At 43.2% G+C, this 14,120-nt stretch overlaps 2 protein-coding genes across 3 annotated transcripts; one reads left to right on the forward strand and one right to left on the reverse strand.

Annotated features, from left to right (window-relative positions):
* The first annotated feature begins 880 nt into the window (after positions 1-880).
* Positions 881-3,664, forward strand: dnajc19 (DnaJ (Hsp40) homolog, subfamily C, member 19). The gene is made up of 6 exons (XM_087786768.1): positions 881-966; positions 1,120-1,171; positions 1,241-1,314; positions 3,229-3,311; positions 3,371-3,441; positions 3,508-3,664. The coding sequence occupies exons 1-6, from the start codon at positions 964-966 to the stop codon at positions 3,576-3,578; spliced, it is 354 nt and encodes a 117-aa protein (XP_087642894.1). The 5' UTR covers positions 881-963; the 3' UTR covers positions 3,579-3,664.
* A 3,357-nt stretch (positions 3,665-7,021) lies between these two features.
* On the reverse strand, positions 7,022-14,044 carry ttc14 (tetratricopeptide repeat domain 14). Of its 2 annotated transcripts, none has more exons than XM_087786770.1 (12): positions 12,910-14,044; positions 12,681-12,805; positions 12,409-12,605; positions 12,110-12,194; positions 11,897-12,026; positions 10,447-10,596; positions 9,104-9,175; positions 8,922-9,041; positions 8,716-8,838; positions 8,511-8,628; positions 7,771-7,880; positions 7,022-7,710 (listed from the first exon to the last, which is right to left on the reverse strand). In XM_087786770.1, exons 1-12 carry the CDS (start codon positions 13,035-13,037, stop codon positions 7,116-7,118), a joined length of 1,953 nt encoding a protein of 650 aa, XP_087642896.1. In that variant the 5' UTR covers positions 13,038-14,044; the 3' UTR covers positions 7,022-7,115. The 2 variants fall into 2 exon arrangements, with proteins under 2 accessions (XP_087642896.1, XP_087642895.1); XM_087786769.1 differs by having other exon boundaries at positions 12,409-12,608; positions 12,910-14,042.
* Between the last annotated feature and the right edge of the window lie 76 nt (positions 14,045-14,120).

Genomic DNA, 14,120 nt, shown 5'->3' on the forward strand with positions numbered 1-14,120 from the left:
CTGCAGTTGATACAAAACTCTGCAGCAAGAATTCTGACCCGCTCCAGTAGAAGAACTCACAATTCTCCGATCCTTAAAACTCTTTACTGGCTTACAGTTTCTTTCAGGATCAACTTTAAAATTCTGGTTCTTACTTTCAGATCTATTCATGGTCAGACTCCTCCTTACATTAGTGATCTGATCCAGCCTTACACCCCAGCTCGGGCTCTGAGGTCTGTGGATCAGAATCTACTGATGGTTCCTGAACACGGTTCAGGACCAGAGGAGAGAAATCCTTCCAGACTGTTGCTCCTAAACTTTGGAACGATCTTCCTCTCCTTTTGTGTTTGATCTTTGTCTACTGACTCCTTCATGAAACATCTTAAGACGTTTTTATTTGTGCAGGTTTTTCCTTCGTTTTCTGGAACTCCTGTGTTGTTATCAGTGTTATCTTGACCTTTTAAGTATATATTTTATTGAGTATTGTTTTGATTGTTGAAGCACTTTGTGACCCTGGTCTGGAAAAGCGCTCTATAAATATAAAATACTTACTTACTTACCCTCAGTCTGTCCTGTTTGATCTTCTTCTATTTGCTCTTCTATCTTTAAACATGTCCTGTTACACAAAAGTAAATTTCGAGGAGAGAAAAAAAACACCTAAAACAAACAACACATTATGAAAGAAATCATAACTTTAGCGACTTTAGCACAATAATATAGTCGTTTTTAAACGTTTAACTTTAAAGTTACTCTTCAATCTATGGGAAGTAACAAATAAAATAGTTAGAGACACTCGTTTAATAGTATTTTATCTAATATTTAACTTTTATAAACAATTTTAAATTAAAGACTATCACGGACTCGCATACTTCCGGTGTGTGACGTCGACGTCTGATGATGTCATTTCCGATGAGGAAGCGTGAGTCGCGGAGCGGTCAAGGTGTCGCGCGAGTGTTCTGGACGGTACCGAGCCCCTGAAACAACATGGTGCGTTCTGGTTTGACTGGTGTCTATGTCGCGTCACCGCGATGCAGCTCCTCCAGGCTTCGGTTCGGCTGACTGGATGTGGTCGCCAGCCGAACCGGAGCCGGACCTCCACCTGGGATCATCGGTCTCACGTTACTGGTTCTGTGTCCTCAGGCGACGTCGGTGGCGGCGGCGGGGCTGGTTCTGGCTGCGGCCGGGTTCGCCGGTAAGTGTTTTGAAAGATGCATCGACTGGTCCGGGTCTGACCCAGTCATTGACGACTGTTTGTTTCCAGGTCGGTTTGTCATTCAGGCCATGAAGCAAATGGATCCTCAAGCCAAGCAAAGTCTGATGAACTTCCCAAAGACGGTACATGTCCATCTGCAACACGTCACTATGGCAACCCTTAGCAAAAACAAGTATATTCAAGTGTACTATGAGTATAGTTATTTTATACTAAAGTAAAAGTTGTATAAATAATGTTTACCTTTGACATACTATACATAATATACTTTACTATACACCGATGTATAGTTTACTACTCTTCAAGTAAAGTTTTTTTTTTTTTAAACTGTATTATTGTGATTATCTAGAAGTAAACAGTGCAAAGGATTGGGTGGTAGGTGGCAGAAAACCACACCGCTAGATACACACTTATTATCGTCTTTATAAATCTGTGTGAGTTCAGGTTTATAGTGAATAGTGTGTGTTAATTTGCATTACCATTGACTAACCTTTAATCCCTTTCTTAAGAGTTTCACATACAAATGACAACTTTTGGAAAAGCGTTAATCTTACCTGTGTCGCTTGATGCATGTATTATGACACAAATATGTTACGTGTAGGCTTTTACTTGATTCTCTGAGACTCCTGTGTTTGTCTCGATGGTGTCGTCACCTTTTAAGAATATATTTTATAGGGTTTTATTTTGATTGTTTAAGCGCTTTGTGACCCTGGTCTAGAAAAACGCTCAACAAATATTACTTGATTACTTACTTGCATAACATATTCTTCCGACAACTTCATTACTTACATCAGTGATCTGATCCAGCCTTACACCCCAGCTCGGGCTCTGAGGTCTGTGGATCAGAATCCACTGATGGTTCCTGAACACGGTTCAGGACCAGAGGAGAGAAATCCTTCCAGGCTGTTTTGGACTGAAGCTTTGGAACGATCTTCCTCTGTGTTTGATGATCTACTGACTCCTTCAAGAAACATCTTAAGACATTTTTAAGATGTTTCAGGCTTTTCCTTGATTTTCTGGAACACCTGTTGTGTTATCAGTTTTATCTTGATCTTTAAAGTATGTACTTTATTGAGTATTGTTTTGATTGTTTGAGCGCTTTGTGACCCTGGTCTGGAAAAGCGCTATATAAATAAAAATTACTTACTTACTTACTGTGAAGTTGTCGGAGTGTATGGCTGGTTGCCAGTATGCTTCCACTTGACTCTAAAATATAGTAGATTGGACTAAAATACGTTTTATATGTGTATATATTTAGTACATTGGGAGTGTAGAGAATAGTGTACTTTGAGGATTTTAGGCAAGTATACTTCTGTAAACTTGAAACGTTCCAATAAAGGCTGAAGAAGTATGAAATTAGAATAGTTTTAAAAGACTACAAGTACATATACCTTGGTATACTTATTATACTTATGCTCAAGTATATGTAAACAACTCAATAAATTGTGAATACAAATATTAATATTCATTTAAATTTCAGAGGTGCACTTTTTAATTTTTAATGAAAGAGTATTATTTTTTTTAAATGTAATCGTCTGTTGTAATTAAGACTTGGTTTAAGCTAAACATTGTTGAGTTGAGTTTTAAAGTACAAAGTGGATACAATATAGGAAAGTGTTGGTACTCTGCTGCATAGCACTTAAAGACGACATCAAATACTATATGATGTCTTTGAATACAAATGTTTTATTCACAGTAGGATTGATTTCTTTGCCACAACACAACTTTAAAATGTAGTTTCAGTCTTGCTAAGAAACTAAAAGTCTTTATATTTGTTAGTTTTGATTTAATAAACTTGGTTTACTTTTTCTTTTGTTGTTTTTATTGGTTTGCTTTTCAACATGATTGTGTGTAAAGGCTTCATTAATAATTTGATATGGTGTTTACATGGTTCCCAGGTGCTAATGATAGAGTTGAGGGACATATTTGACTGTACAGTTGGATTCATTTGGGGCTTAGATTTGTGTGTAAAGTTCTGCTTCAGTTCAGTGAGCATGAAAGACGCATAAATTAAGTGAATGTCACGGCCTCGTTTTCAGGCTTTTGGTGGCTCCAGTTACTATCGTGGAGGCTTTGAACCCAAGATGACGAAAAGGGAAGCTGCTCTGGTTCTGGGCATCAGGTATGACATCATCATCATCATCATCTCCGTGCACACATTAATGACGGCTTGTGTTTCAGTCCCACCGCCAACAGGATGAAGATCAGGGAAGCTCACAGGAAGCTGATGATCCTGAACCATCCCGACAGAGGTAATGGATCTGAACCATTGTAATTCTGGGTCTGGACTAACGGCGTGGTTTTTCCCCCTGTCTCAGGTGGGTCGCCGTACCTGGCTGCCAAGATCAACGAGGCCAAAGATCTGATCGAAGTACAGACGAAGAAGTAATCGACGCCCCCTTTCATGTGACCGCTCATTATTTTTACCTGTAATTGAATAAAAAAGGACTTTCACCTGTGGTGTGAACTCTGACAGTACTGACTTGGGTCCGCTTTCTTCCTTGACAATTGGATCATGCAGTGAATTTATTTTTATATATTGCTGCAGATGGAAGGTTTAACTTCAGGACTGAGGTCCGGGAACTTAAAACTGCTTAAGTGTGAAGGAAAAAAACTCGCGCGCACACACATCGTCTCTGGATATCCGTGGTCGGTGTCCATCTCTAAATACTGTGTTTTACACAACAGTTTTTCATCCGGGGGGAAGCTATGCCGTTACCGTGGCAACCACAGCATCTGCATAGTGAGATGACAGGATTTTGTTTATTTCTTGTGCTGATGAGTGACGGCTTCTCTCGACGACTCTTCCGGAGAGCGAAAATTCTCCAGACGTGCATTTTCGCTGCAAGTGACTGTTGTTCTTTGTCACATGGCCAACTTCCTTTCTCACAGGAAAAAAAAAAAAAAAGGTTCTAGTTTTTAAAAGGCAACAGCAGCCGGTTTCTGCTGAGAGGAGATTTGAGTACCGCGGTTCCACGAATTCAGAGCTCATTCCTGCTGGCTTATGCTAAGCTTGTTAGCATGTGTGATGGCGCCATCGATAGGAAGCCGGACCAGAACGCAGCGGAATTAAGTGTGATCTCGGGCTGCAGCAAGTTTGTGCAGGATATTATAATAACTGTTCTAATCTACTTAGTGGAGGAGCAGAGTTCAAATGTGTTTCTAAATTCAGCTGCTGTGGAAATGAGAAAATATAAGATGTTTATGCAGCAGAATTCACCTCAGCACTCAAGTGGAGCAAATAAAAAAGTGTTGAACCCAATAAATGATTAGAAGGTAAAAGATACGGCGGCGAAGACGAGCGGCGGCTCACATGGCGGCACTTCTTGCTCACATGGATGCGTCTGACATGTTTTCCCTTCACACGTTCGATCACCGGGGCCTATATCTGCCCTTTGATCATCCGCAGAGGAAGCTCGATTCACACGGAGCAGATTAACCGGCGAGCTGGAATCGGCAGACAAAGCAGCTGCAGCGCACACACACAAGCTAAGAACCTTAGCCGGGATCAGTGGAACACACCGGCGAACAATAGCTCTCGCCGCAGTCATCGTCGGAGCCCCCTTTTTTTTCGCCCATCTCCTCACCCCCACCTTGACCCTTGACCTTCACGTCAAACTCCAAATACCTGTGAACCAGCAGATAGTCTGGAGCGTGTGTGTGTGAAAACGTGCCGAAAGAAGGCGTCGTCGCGGAGAAATTAGCAATCACAGCTGTAATTTAAAAGAGACGCTTAATCCTGAAACTAAGGCCACTCCAGAACTCCGCTCGAAATGAAACATTTCTATTCCAATATTTTGATAGCATCTGAATCAGGCAGTCAAATTTATTCCAGTTGTATTATTGAGCCAATAATGAGTGCAGATTGTTTAATGCCAGTTAAAAGAGGAGAGGGGCTTCTGGGGGGCTCGGAGGGGGCGACACTAATGATATAAGAGCAGCATCTGCAGATCTGCTCAAATCCTAATGTCGCTCCTGTCCCTCTTTAATGCAAACCAAATGAGCTGCTGCCGGAATAAGAAGCTTCCAGAATTAGTTTCCGTTTGCAGAAAATTGCTGGAAAAAAAAACACGAGTAGTTTTATCTTTAAATTTCACTCCAGAAGCAGAAGAAGAGGCGGACCCTCCCCGACATTATTTAGAGCGCGTTCCATCAGTAGCAGCAGCCAGAAATAACATTGTGCAAATTCTATGCATGTTAATGATAAATAAGAATCCACCTGCTCTCAGATAAAATGAGTTTAATTCCCCCCCCCAACCCACCACCTCCAAACCCCTCCCCCACGTACCCCTCCTCGCCCTCCCCCTGCATCGGCCCGGCCTTTTAGAAATTACTTATGCGCGCCTATTATTAAAAAAGGAGCCGAGCAAATGAGAAAGAAGCGCTATCTCTGCAGAGAGGAGCTGCTGCTGCGACTCAGTCAGCGTTTGTCACACACACGCTCACGCAAGCACACACACGGTCGAGGGGGGGGGAAATCATGTTTGGTGTGCGGGTCAGCATCTCCAGAACATCACTGTTCCTCGCAACAAACTTACTCATTCAGCAGATAAGTCCCCACATTTTTTTTAAGCTAGTCAGAACCCCCCCCCACCCCAGACCCCCCTGTTCCTGTACCAATGCTTCTTAGTCCAGCTAGAGTTGTTGTTGACAATCTTGTGTATAATACACAAAATACTTCAAACTACACTTTGTCATCCAGGTGTTCTAGACCAGATCAGGCCCGCTATATGGTTCACATGAGGGGAAGACTACTAATCCTGACGCATTGATGCAGAATCCCAAACTCATTAAAGTCTATGAACTAGATTTGGAAAAAATATATATATTAAATTTTTTTTTAAGTATCTTAAAACAACCCATTTTAAAACTTCAATAAAGTCATATATAATTGTGCTATGGAGGGTCAAAAACAATTGTAGGCGGAGGGATGCGGAGACAACATCCACATCCTCTCCTCATCAACAAAGATGAAAACGTGTCAACATCGTTCATCTTCGCAGTGCGACGTCCATCAAACACTTGTCGTGGCGCTCTGGTGCTATACTGCCCTCTGGTGGTGGGTGGAGGGAGTACTTTAAAGTGATCGTTAGAGGAAAAGTAAACTCAATTTAATAAAAAAAACTCACTAAAGGATATATTACGGTAATTTTACACAAGATCGACGATTGAAAAAAATTGAACTAAAAGCACTGAATAAATAAAAGCTTTTTGTGCAACACAGTTAGCAGTTTGAAGGAAGTGCGCTCAGCATGGGTGTTATTTCAGAGTAAAAATATAGAGCCAGTGAAGCAACGATAAATGCACTGTCTAAGGACTGCCTTGTGTCATTTACGGTTAAGATAAATTAATACAATCACTTGATGTTTGCCATTTCTGCCTTGTTTATTTGCCTTTTCTTCCAAAATGGTTTATGTATAAAAAAAATAAATTGTCTAAAGTAAACTTAAAACCTACTTAAAAACTTTTTTTTTTAATGTTGTTACTCTCCACCTCTAGGGACAACAGGCTCACGAAAGATTATTTGGGATTTTCAATTTCAAATAAAGAAAAACAACAGCAACCAACCAATTTGATTTTGTCCCTTTTTTTGGCTTCCAGGTTAACTTGACCCAGTTTGTGGTATCACCTGTGTTGTCTCCGAGTCAAGGTGAAAGACCACCCTGCCTTCCAGAAATGCATATGCAGTGAAGGAGGTTGTTGGGTCACCTTGACCCAGAGACAACAAAGGGTTAAAAATTTAAATTTTCTCCCGCCAGACGGGAAACAAGCTCAGACGGAGTGCTGTGACGCAGGGAGAGGACGGCTCAGTTGACAGATGACAACATAAAACAGAGTCTCAAAAGAATCTTTATTGGCGAGATGACAAACATCAGACAGACTAAAGACGGGACGTTTACCAAACCTCCCTCCAGCAGGGACCGGGTCACTTCCTGTCTCCTGACCCACCACCCACTTTTTTGGAACTCTCAAACTGAGCAATCTTGTCAAATATCTGGGCCAGGTCAGCCGGAAGCTTCTTCTGAGGCCTGGCTGTCGATGTGCCATTTCCAAGTTCCTGACTGCTCTGGGACCCTCGATCAGAATCGGGGGCTGGTCTTGGACCAGAACCACCGACGCCATCAGCAGTCGACCTGTGACTAGAGTGGGAGGAGCTGCTCCTTCTCTGCACCTCAACTCCTCCCTCCCTCCTCCCCCCACTACCACTCACACCAGAAGGTTGTGACTTTCCAACAGACTCAGAAGAGTGTGTTGTGGTGGTGAGGAGCTGAGGGGGGCTCCATGCTCCTCCTCTCTGCTCCTCCCCTTCTACAGACCCCTCCTGCCAGAGGAAAGAGGCAGAGGCGTTGGCCGGAGCAGGTGACCACTCGTCCTCCTCGCTCGCCTCCCCCCTCGAGCTCTTACGTTTGTTTTCCCGCTCAGACTTTCTCCTCTTCTTCTTCTTCTTCTTCTTGGCACGTCTTCGGGAGGAAGAGGAGCTTCCGGAAGACGACGACGACCTTTTCCTCTTCTTTTTCAACCTAAAAGAGACAAGAGAAAGTTGACCTCCAGGCTGAGCAGACAACCTTCACAGAACTCACCTCTTCTCTTCTTTTAGGATCTTACGGAGCTTCTGCGCGCTGTTGCGACTGCTGCTCGCCTCCTGCTCCTCCTTCTCGTCCTTTGCTTCTTCGCGTAGTTTTATTGACTTCTATTTAAGTGCCGGTTCAATCACCCAATAATCACGCCCGAGGTTACGCGACAACCACCAGAGACGATCAGCGCCGGCAACAGTAACAATCGACGGGTTCATTCAGTCGCGTTTGTTTGTTTTATATTAATTGTTTTATGTAGATATGTAGATATATATTTTATGTATCCCACCACATTTGTTGCGATAAATGTCGTCACGTTCATGGATTGATTTGATTCAACGACGTCATCGTTTGTGTGTGTGTGTGTGTATGAATTCAGTCAGCAGTTGACGCACACAAGCAAACATCGGTTTTACCGTTTTTTTGGAGCAAAACAGCATTCGGGTGATGTCATCAGCAAGTTCCCAACGAGTCACATGATCAGGACATGGAAGTCACAAGGTCAAAGGGGGCAGGGTCGGAAAACACGCAAAGAAATCCTCGTCAGTATTACACGTGTGTGCGAGTGCATTTGTTTGTGTGTGCGTAAGCATGTGTGGTGGTATTGTATGTGTCCGAATGTGTGGTGCTTATTTGTTTGTGCACGATGTGTCGGTTTGTGTGTGTATGCTTCTGCGGTATGCAAGCGTGCATCTATGATATATGCTTCTGTGTCGTGTGTGTGATATACATGTGTGTGTGTTCACCTTTATCGTGTCTGTGATTTTGTTCAGGGCAGCTTCAGCCTCACTGTTGGCGTTATCAAGTTCCAGAGCTCTTCTGTACAAACCCTCTGCTGTGACCAGTTGTTCCTGCTCTTCCAGCCTGCACACACACACACACACACACACACACACACAACAGCTGGGTCATACACACTTGTGCGTTACAAGGTCACAAACAGAGATATACCGTTTTCCTCGCTCCACTAGCGTCTGGCTGAGGTATTTCCCAGCATTCCTGTGATCCGGACACAATTGAAGGGCCAATTCAAAGTCACTGATGGACTTCAGGAAACCTCCTTTGTTGGCATAACTGAAGAGAGAAGCAGATTGATTGATTGATTGACAAGACATAGCGAGAAGTTCAGCGACGGTTGAAAAAGAAAAAACACTCACAGAGCTCCTCGAGCCACCAGCGCTTCAATGTTGTTGTTGTCGATGTCCAGAGCTTTGTTGTATTCGTTCATGGCTTCCACAGGTCGACCGTGTTTGAAATGCTCCACTCCGGCTCGCACGCTGGAGAAGAGTCAATGAAAGACTCGATCTATGATGTAGAAGTGCGTCGTCGGGAGACTCACCACTTCAGTGCCCACGACGTCGACTGCTTCTTCCTGATGGCCACAGCAAAATCTTCTCCCAGGAAAAGTTCACTAAAGAAGGGAAAAGCAGAATTTAAGAAAATCTATAACGTTGAGATGATAGAAAAAGGTTTTTATTATTGTGCCTTCGACATTTGTTTTAGAAGTAAACATGCATTTAGTGTAAGCATTAGGGCTGCACGATATTAGAAATATGTACGATATTCGATATTGGTGCCTTGAATTGCGATATCGGTATTAATGCAATATTTTTTCCTTCTCCTAAAAATGTAGCAGAGCGCAGGAGCGAGTACTGTAGCGTAGGTCCGGTGGTTTAGATAAGGAAAACGATGCTATATTTCCCTTTTGTTTATTTCCGCGCTTCAGTGTCGAGATGATCAGATAAAAATATCACTTATAACGCTCCGTTTCGCAGGACTTGCATCGGTTTCCTGCGAAACGGAGCGACATCAGAGAGGAGCCGCCGGCACATCTCGATATCACCAAATCAATAATTAATCCCACCTCCTTTTACACGCACACATAACAGTTTTAAAATAACCTGACAATAACAACATAGCTCATAAGCATACGGCGAAGACGGACAGGTTTAAACTTGTTTGGAAGTTCAGTGATCTTATAAGAAAAAAACTGAGGCGAGATGAAAAGTTCTTACAATATGTTGCTTTAGCAAAGGAGATTGAAAGAGATGAGTGACCGTTTGAGTAGCTCATAAGTTAGTCTTACTTCCGTGTTTATACTGAGCCGCGCTAAGTCAGCGTGCCGGCAAGACGCAGCACTATAGAAACTGAGCCTAACAAGCTGCACAGCTCACAGGCAGACGGAGACGTAAACGACAACGGGACATAGAAGTACAAATTGACAACTTTTCAGAACGTGACACTGATTGGTCAAAGTGTGCATTTATAATATTATATTATAATAAATGCTTGATTTGACTGATTAATTGATCAAAATAAAAATTATAAATTATCGCACATGTTTGATATGCATATCGCACGTACCAATATCGCGATATCAATATTTTTTTGACATATCGTGCAGCCCTAGCAAGCATGGTTAGTGACATCGTTTATTTGTAAATCATTCAATTTATACTAGAGGTTGAGATGAGAATATAAAATAGTGTATTTTTTCTAGTTGATAGAAACAAGTTAATAACCGCACTGAACACATTTTGTCTTGTTCCAGCATCGTCCCTCAGAATACACAGCGCTACTATAGTATAGGAATGTATTTAAACATGAAATAACCAAATGCTAAAAGTTTGGCATGTGTTAGCATGACACAAGGTGATGTCTCGCAAAAAAAAAAAAAATTACCTCTGAAGTCCACGCATCAGAGATGGAGGTCGGTTGTCACTCACTCCAATGTGACGGAGAAGGTAATCCACCACGGAGGGATTGTGATAACCATGGCAACACTCTAGCATATCTCTGTACGAGTCACCAGAGTCGAGGCCTGCTGAGGGTCTGAGGACAGGAGAGATGGAAAACAGAACGGAAAAATCAATGTAAAGAAGAAAATAATACAAAAACACACAAACCCAGAAAAAAACAGTCACAGATCAATAGAACTAGAAAAACAAGAATAAAAAACATGAATATAATAAGGAGCAATTACTTTTAATTTCATCTGGCAGAGATTTCAGAATTTAGCTTTCAAAGAGTCGTTAGCAATCCAGGGCTGTGTACCAAATTGTGCACTTCTGCCCTTAAACTTTAAATGAGCACTCAATCGGCACACTCAAATAGCCAGAAAATTGAGTGTGGATTGATGGACACTTTCCACACTTAACGACCGCCATCCTAGTGACGTAGATAACGCTAAAAGGAAGTTACGCCACTGAAAAGTCCTGTGTCGACGATAGTGTTCCAACTTCCAGTTGCGATCAGCGTTAATTTAGTGTACGTGTAGCCACAGTGTACGTGTAGCCTCAGTGTACGTGTAGCCTCAGTGTACGTGTAGCCTCAGTGTACGTGTAGCCTCAGTGTACGTGTAGCCTCAGTGTACGTGTAGCCTCAGTGTACGTGTAGCCACAGTGTACGTGTAGCCTCAGTGTACGTGTAGCCTCAGTGTACGTGTAGCCTCAGTGTACGTGTAGCCTCAGTGTACGTGTAGCCTCAGTGTACGTGTAGCCTCAGTGTACGTGTAGCCTCAGTGTACGTGTAGCCTCAGTGTACGTGTAGCCTCAGTGTACGTGTAGCCTCAGTGTACGTGTAGCCTCAGTGTACGTGTAGCCTCAGTGTACTTGTGGCCTCAGTGTACTTGAGGCCTCAGTGTACTTGAGGCCTCAGTGTACTTGAGGCCTCAGTGTACTTGTGGCCTCAGTGTACTTGTGGCCTCAGTGTACTTGTGGCCTCAGCGTACTTGTGGCCTCAGCGTACTTGTGGCCTCAGTGTACTTGAGGCCTCAGTGTACTTGTGGCCTCAGTGTACTTGAGGCCTCAGTGTACGTGTAGCCTCAGTGTACGTGTAGCCTCAGTGTACGTGTAGCCTCAGTGTACGTGTAGCCTCAGTGTACGTGTAGCCTCAGTGTACGTGTAGCCTCAGTGTACGTGTAGCCTCAGTGTACGTGTAGCCTCAGTGTACTTGTGGCCTCAGTGTACTTGAGGCCTCAGTGTACTTGAGGCCTCAGTGTACTTGTGGCCTCAGTGTACTTGTGGCCTCAGTGTACTTGTGGCCTCAGCGTACTTGTGGCCTCAGCGTACTTGTGGCCTCAGTGTACTTGTGGCCTCAGTGTACTTGTGGCCTCAGTGTTGTGTGTTCTCACCTGCAGTGAGACAGCAGCTCCTCCTGACTAATGACTCCCAGTTTGACGGAGTTCGATCTTCGTGTTAAGGAGCCCTGGAGAAGCGAGATGGTGATCTTCTCTTGAAATCTGTCGATGTCCTTCACTACAGCTGCACAAACAAACAGTACCATGCGTCAACATTAGACTCCAGGCCCCGGCTTCTTATGCAAGGTGTAGTAGTCCAGGACTGACCTCTGATCGGGTCTCCAGTCTGGTAGTAGGACAGCGGGTCGTCGTGGCTGCCGCTGGAGGGGATTTCTCTGACGTGACAAAGAGCCTGAAGGATGACGGTCAGATGATCAACGTCACTTTTTCCACACTCGGGTTCATAAGTACAGCATGGTTCTGATAAATCTAACTTTATGATTAGATGCTGAACTACACCGGGTGTCACCAGCCGGAGTGAGACGGTAAGCAAGGACTTGACAAGGCAGAAAACACAACATATATATATATAATATATACATGACCCCGGAGCTAAAGGGACTCACGGTCAGTTGCAAGTCCTCGATGAATCGGTTCAGGTCTCCGGCCGTACACAGCAGCGTCAGGAAGAAGCCGTATTCCCTTATGTTGTTGATCTTGCCCACCAGCACGTCTCCTCGCTCCAGGTCCCGGAACAACATGGACCTCCTCTCTTCGTGTGGGACACCGACGAAGCCATCCAGCGGTGGCATGACTGCGAAGGCTTCTGTGAACAAAGTTGTGTATGAATCAAGCTGGTGTGTCAACAAAAGGAAACTACATAACGTCATCCACACACCTGTGTCTGAACCGTCATAGGCGTCGTCATCTTTGGGAGCTGCAGTTTTCCAGGCAGGACTGAAGAGGATGTCAGCTTTTCTGGCTACAAACTGCTCCACCAAAGGACATCCGCCACCTTCGCCGCTGCAGAGAGACGCGCCTGAACATGAACTTCTGACCAGGTGAAAGGTCACGCGCACATGGGCGAAACGTTGTATTAGAAACATTGGCAGAAACAAGAAAATCACCTGTTGTGTTTGTCCAGGTCCGGTAACACCGACTGAAAGTCCGGGTTCTCCTTCTGTTCACACTGCAACCTCTGGAACAAGGAGTCCCCGAGGAGGTTCAGACTCTGCCTCAGAAGGTCCAGGTCCATGTCCGGTCGAGATCAGATCATCCTGTTGAAAAACAGGCGGACCAAGTTCGGGTTGTTGCTTTTCTGACGGTCTAACACAATAATGTTCACCACCGCCTCAGTTAGTTCGAGTCTGGATTGAATAAACCAGAGTCTATTTAGTAAAACAAAGGAAAACTCTACTGAAACAGCAAACACGAGGGCGCGTGCGCAGTGTCGAGTGTTCACCCACAAACTGTCCGTGGAAACAAGAACGCCTTCATAGGTGCCTACTTGGAAGAACAACAACAATCATAAATCTTTGAAATACATCATGTCTTTTAGTAATAAATTATGTTTACGATGACAATATGAACATTTCAATTGCTCCAAAATATATCTGAATATATTCGTTTATCCAGATCCCGAAGAAGTTTTTTTTGTTCCAAAAATTCCTCACAAACCTTTAAAAACAAATGCATTCAAAAGTTAATGGAAGAAGCTTCGGTTCGTTAAGGAACTTTTTAGTGATTCAAGTTCAGCAGAGGTAAACCAACACAGCGTAGATAGCGCAGCAAACTCACGCAGCAAAAATGTTCTTATATTTTGCAAGTAAGACGTTAATCCATGCTGCCATCTAGCGGTCAGATTATTTATTTTTCTCATTTAAAAATAAGCACTATTTTCCTTTCTTTCCCACATTGCTCGGGTCACTTTGTTTTTCTACCTGTATTTTTTACATATGTATTAAAGATTTTTATGTTTTTCGTAAGAGGTAAGGTTTTTTTCTTAAATCTAGAACTGATGATGGTTTTTGCTGGTCATCTGTTGAGGTTCTTTTTAGTTTTAGGCACTTAAACAACCTTCTCTGATTGAAATTGTGAGTGAGAGGGAATCTTTGCCATGCAGGCCTATAATACTGAGGTATCTGGGCAACTCGTGCCACTTGCATTGATAATCACCAATCTGACCTCAGAGATTGGAATTATTTCTTATTTTTTATATTTGTCCCCCTTCAACAAACATTCAAAGCAAATTCAAGCTAATTCTTTCATTCATGTCGTACTCTAATTGGACGTCTTTGTACAATTGTTGACATCAATAATATTTGTTTATTAACTTATC

Source organism: Callionymus lyra, chromosome 3, assembly GCF_982586985.1.
Source record: "Callionymus lyra chromosome 3, fCalLyr1.hap1.1, whole genome shotgun sequence".
In the NCBI taxonomy this organism is placed as follows: Eukaryota; Metazoa; Chordata; class Actinopteri; order Syngnathiformes; family Callionymidae; genus Callionymus; species Callionymus lyra.

Excerpts from the sequence above, each read along its gene's own strand:
- dnajc19 (XM_087786768.1), top strand. Across the intron at positions 1,172-1,240 it reads GGCTGCGGCCGGGTTCGCCG|GTCGGTTTGTCATTCAGGCC; the intron begins GTAAGTGTTTTG and ends GTTTGTTTCCAG. Across the intron at positions 1,315-3,228 it reads TGATGAACTTCCCAAAGACG|GCTTTTGGTGGCTCCAGTTA; the intron begins GTACATGTCCAT and ends CCTCGTTTTCAG.
- ttc14 (XM_087786769.1), bottom strand. The coding sequence starts at position 13,037 with ATGGACCTGGACCTTCTGAGGCAGAGTCTGAACCTCCTCGGGGACTCC. Across the intron at positions 12,609-12,680 it reads CTATGACGGTTCAGACACAG|AAGCCTTCGCAGTCATGCCA; the intron begins GTGTGTGGATGA and ends CTTTGTTCACAG. Across the intron at positions 8,839-8,921 it reads CTGGTGGCTCGAGGAGCTCT|TTATGCCAACAAAGGAGGTT; the intron begins GTGAGTGTTTTT and ends TTCTCTCTTCAG.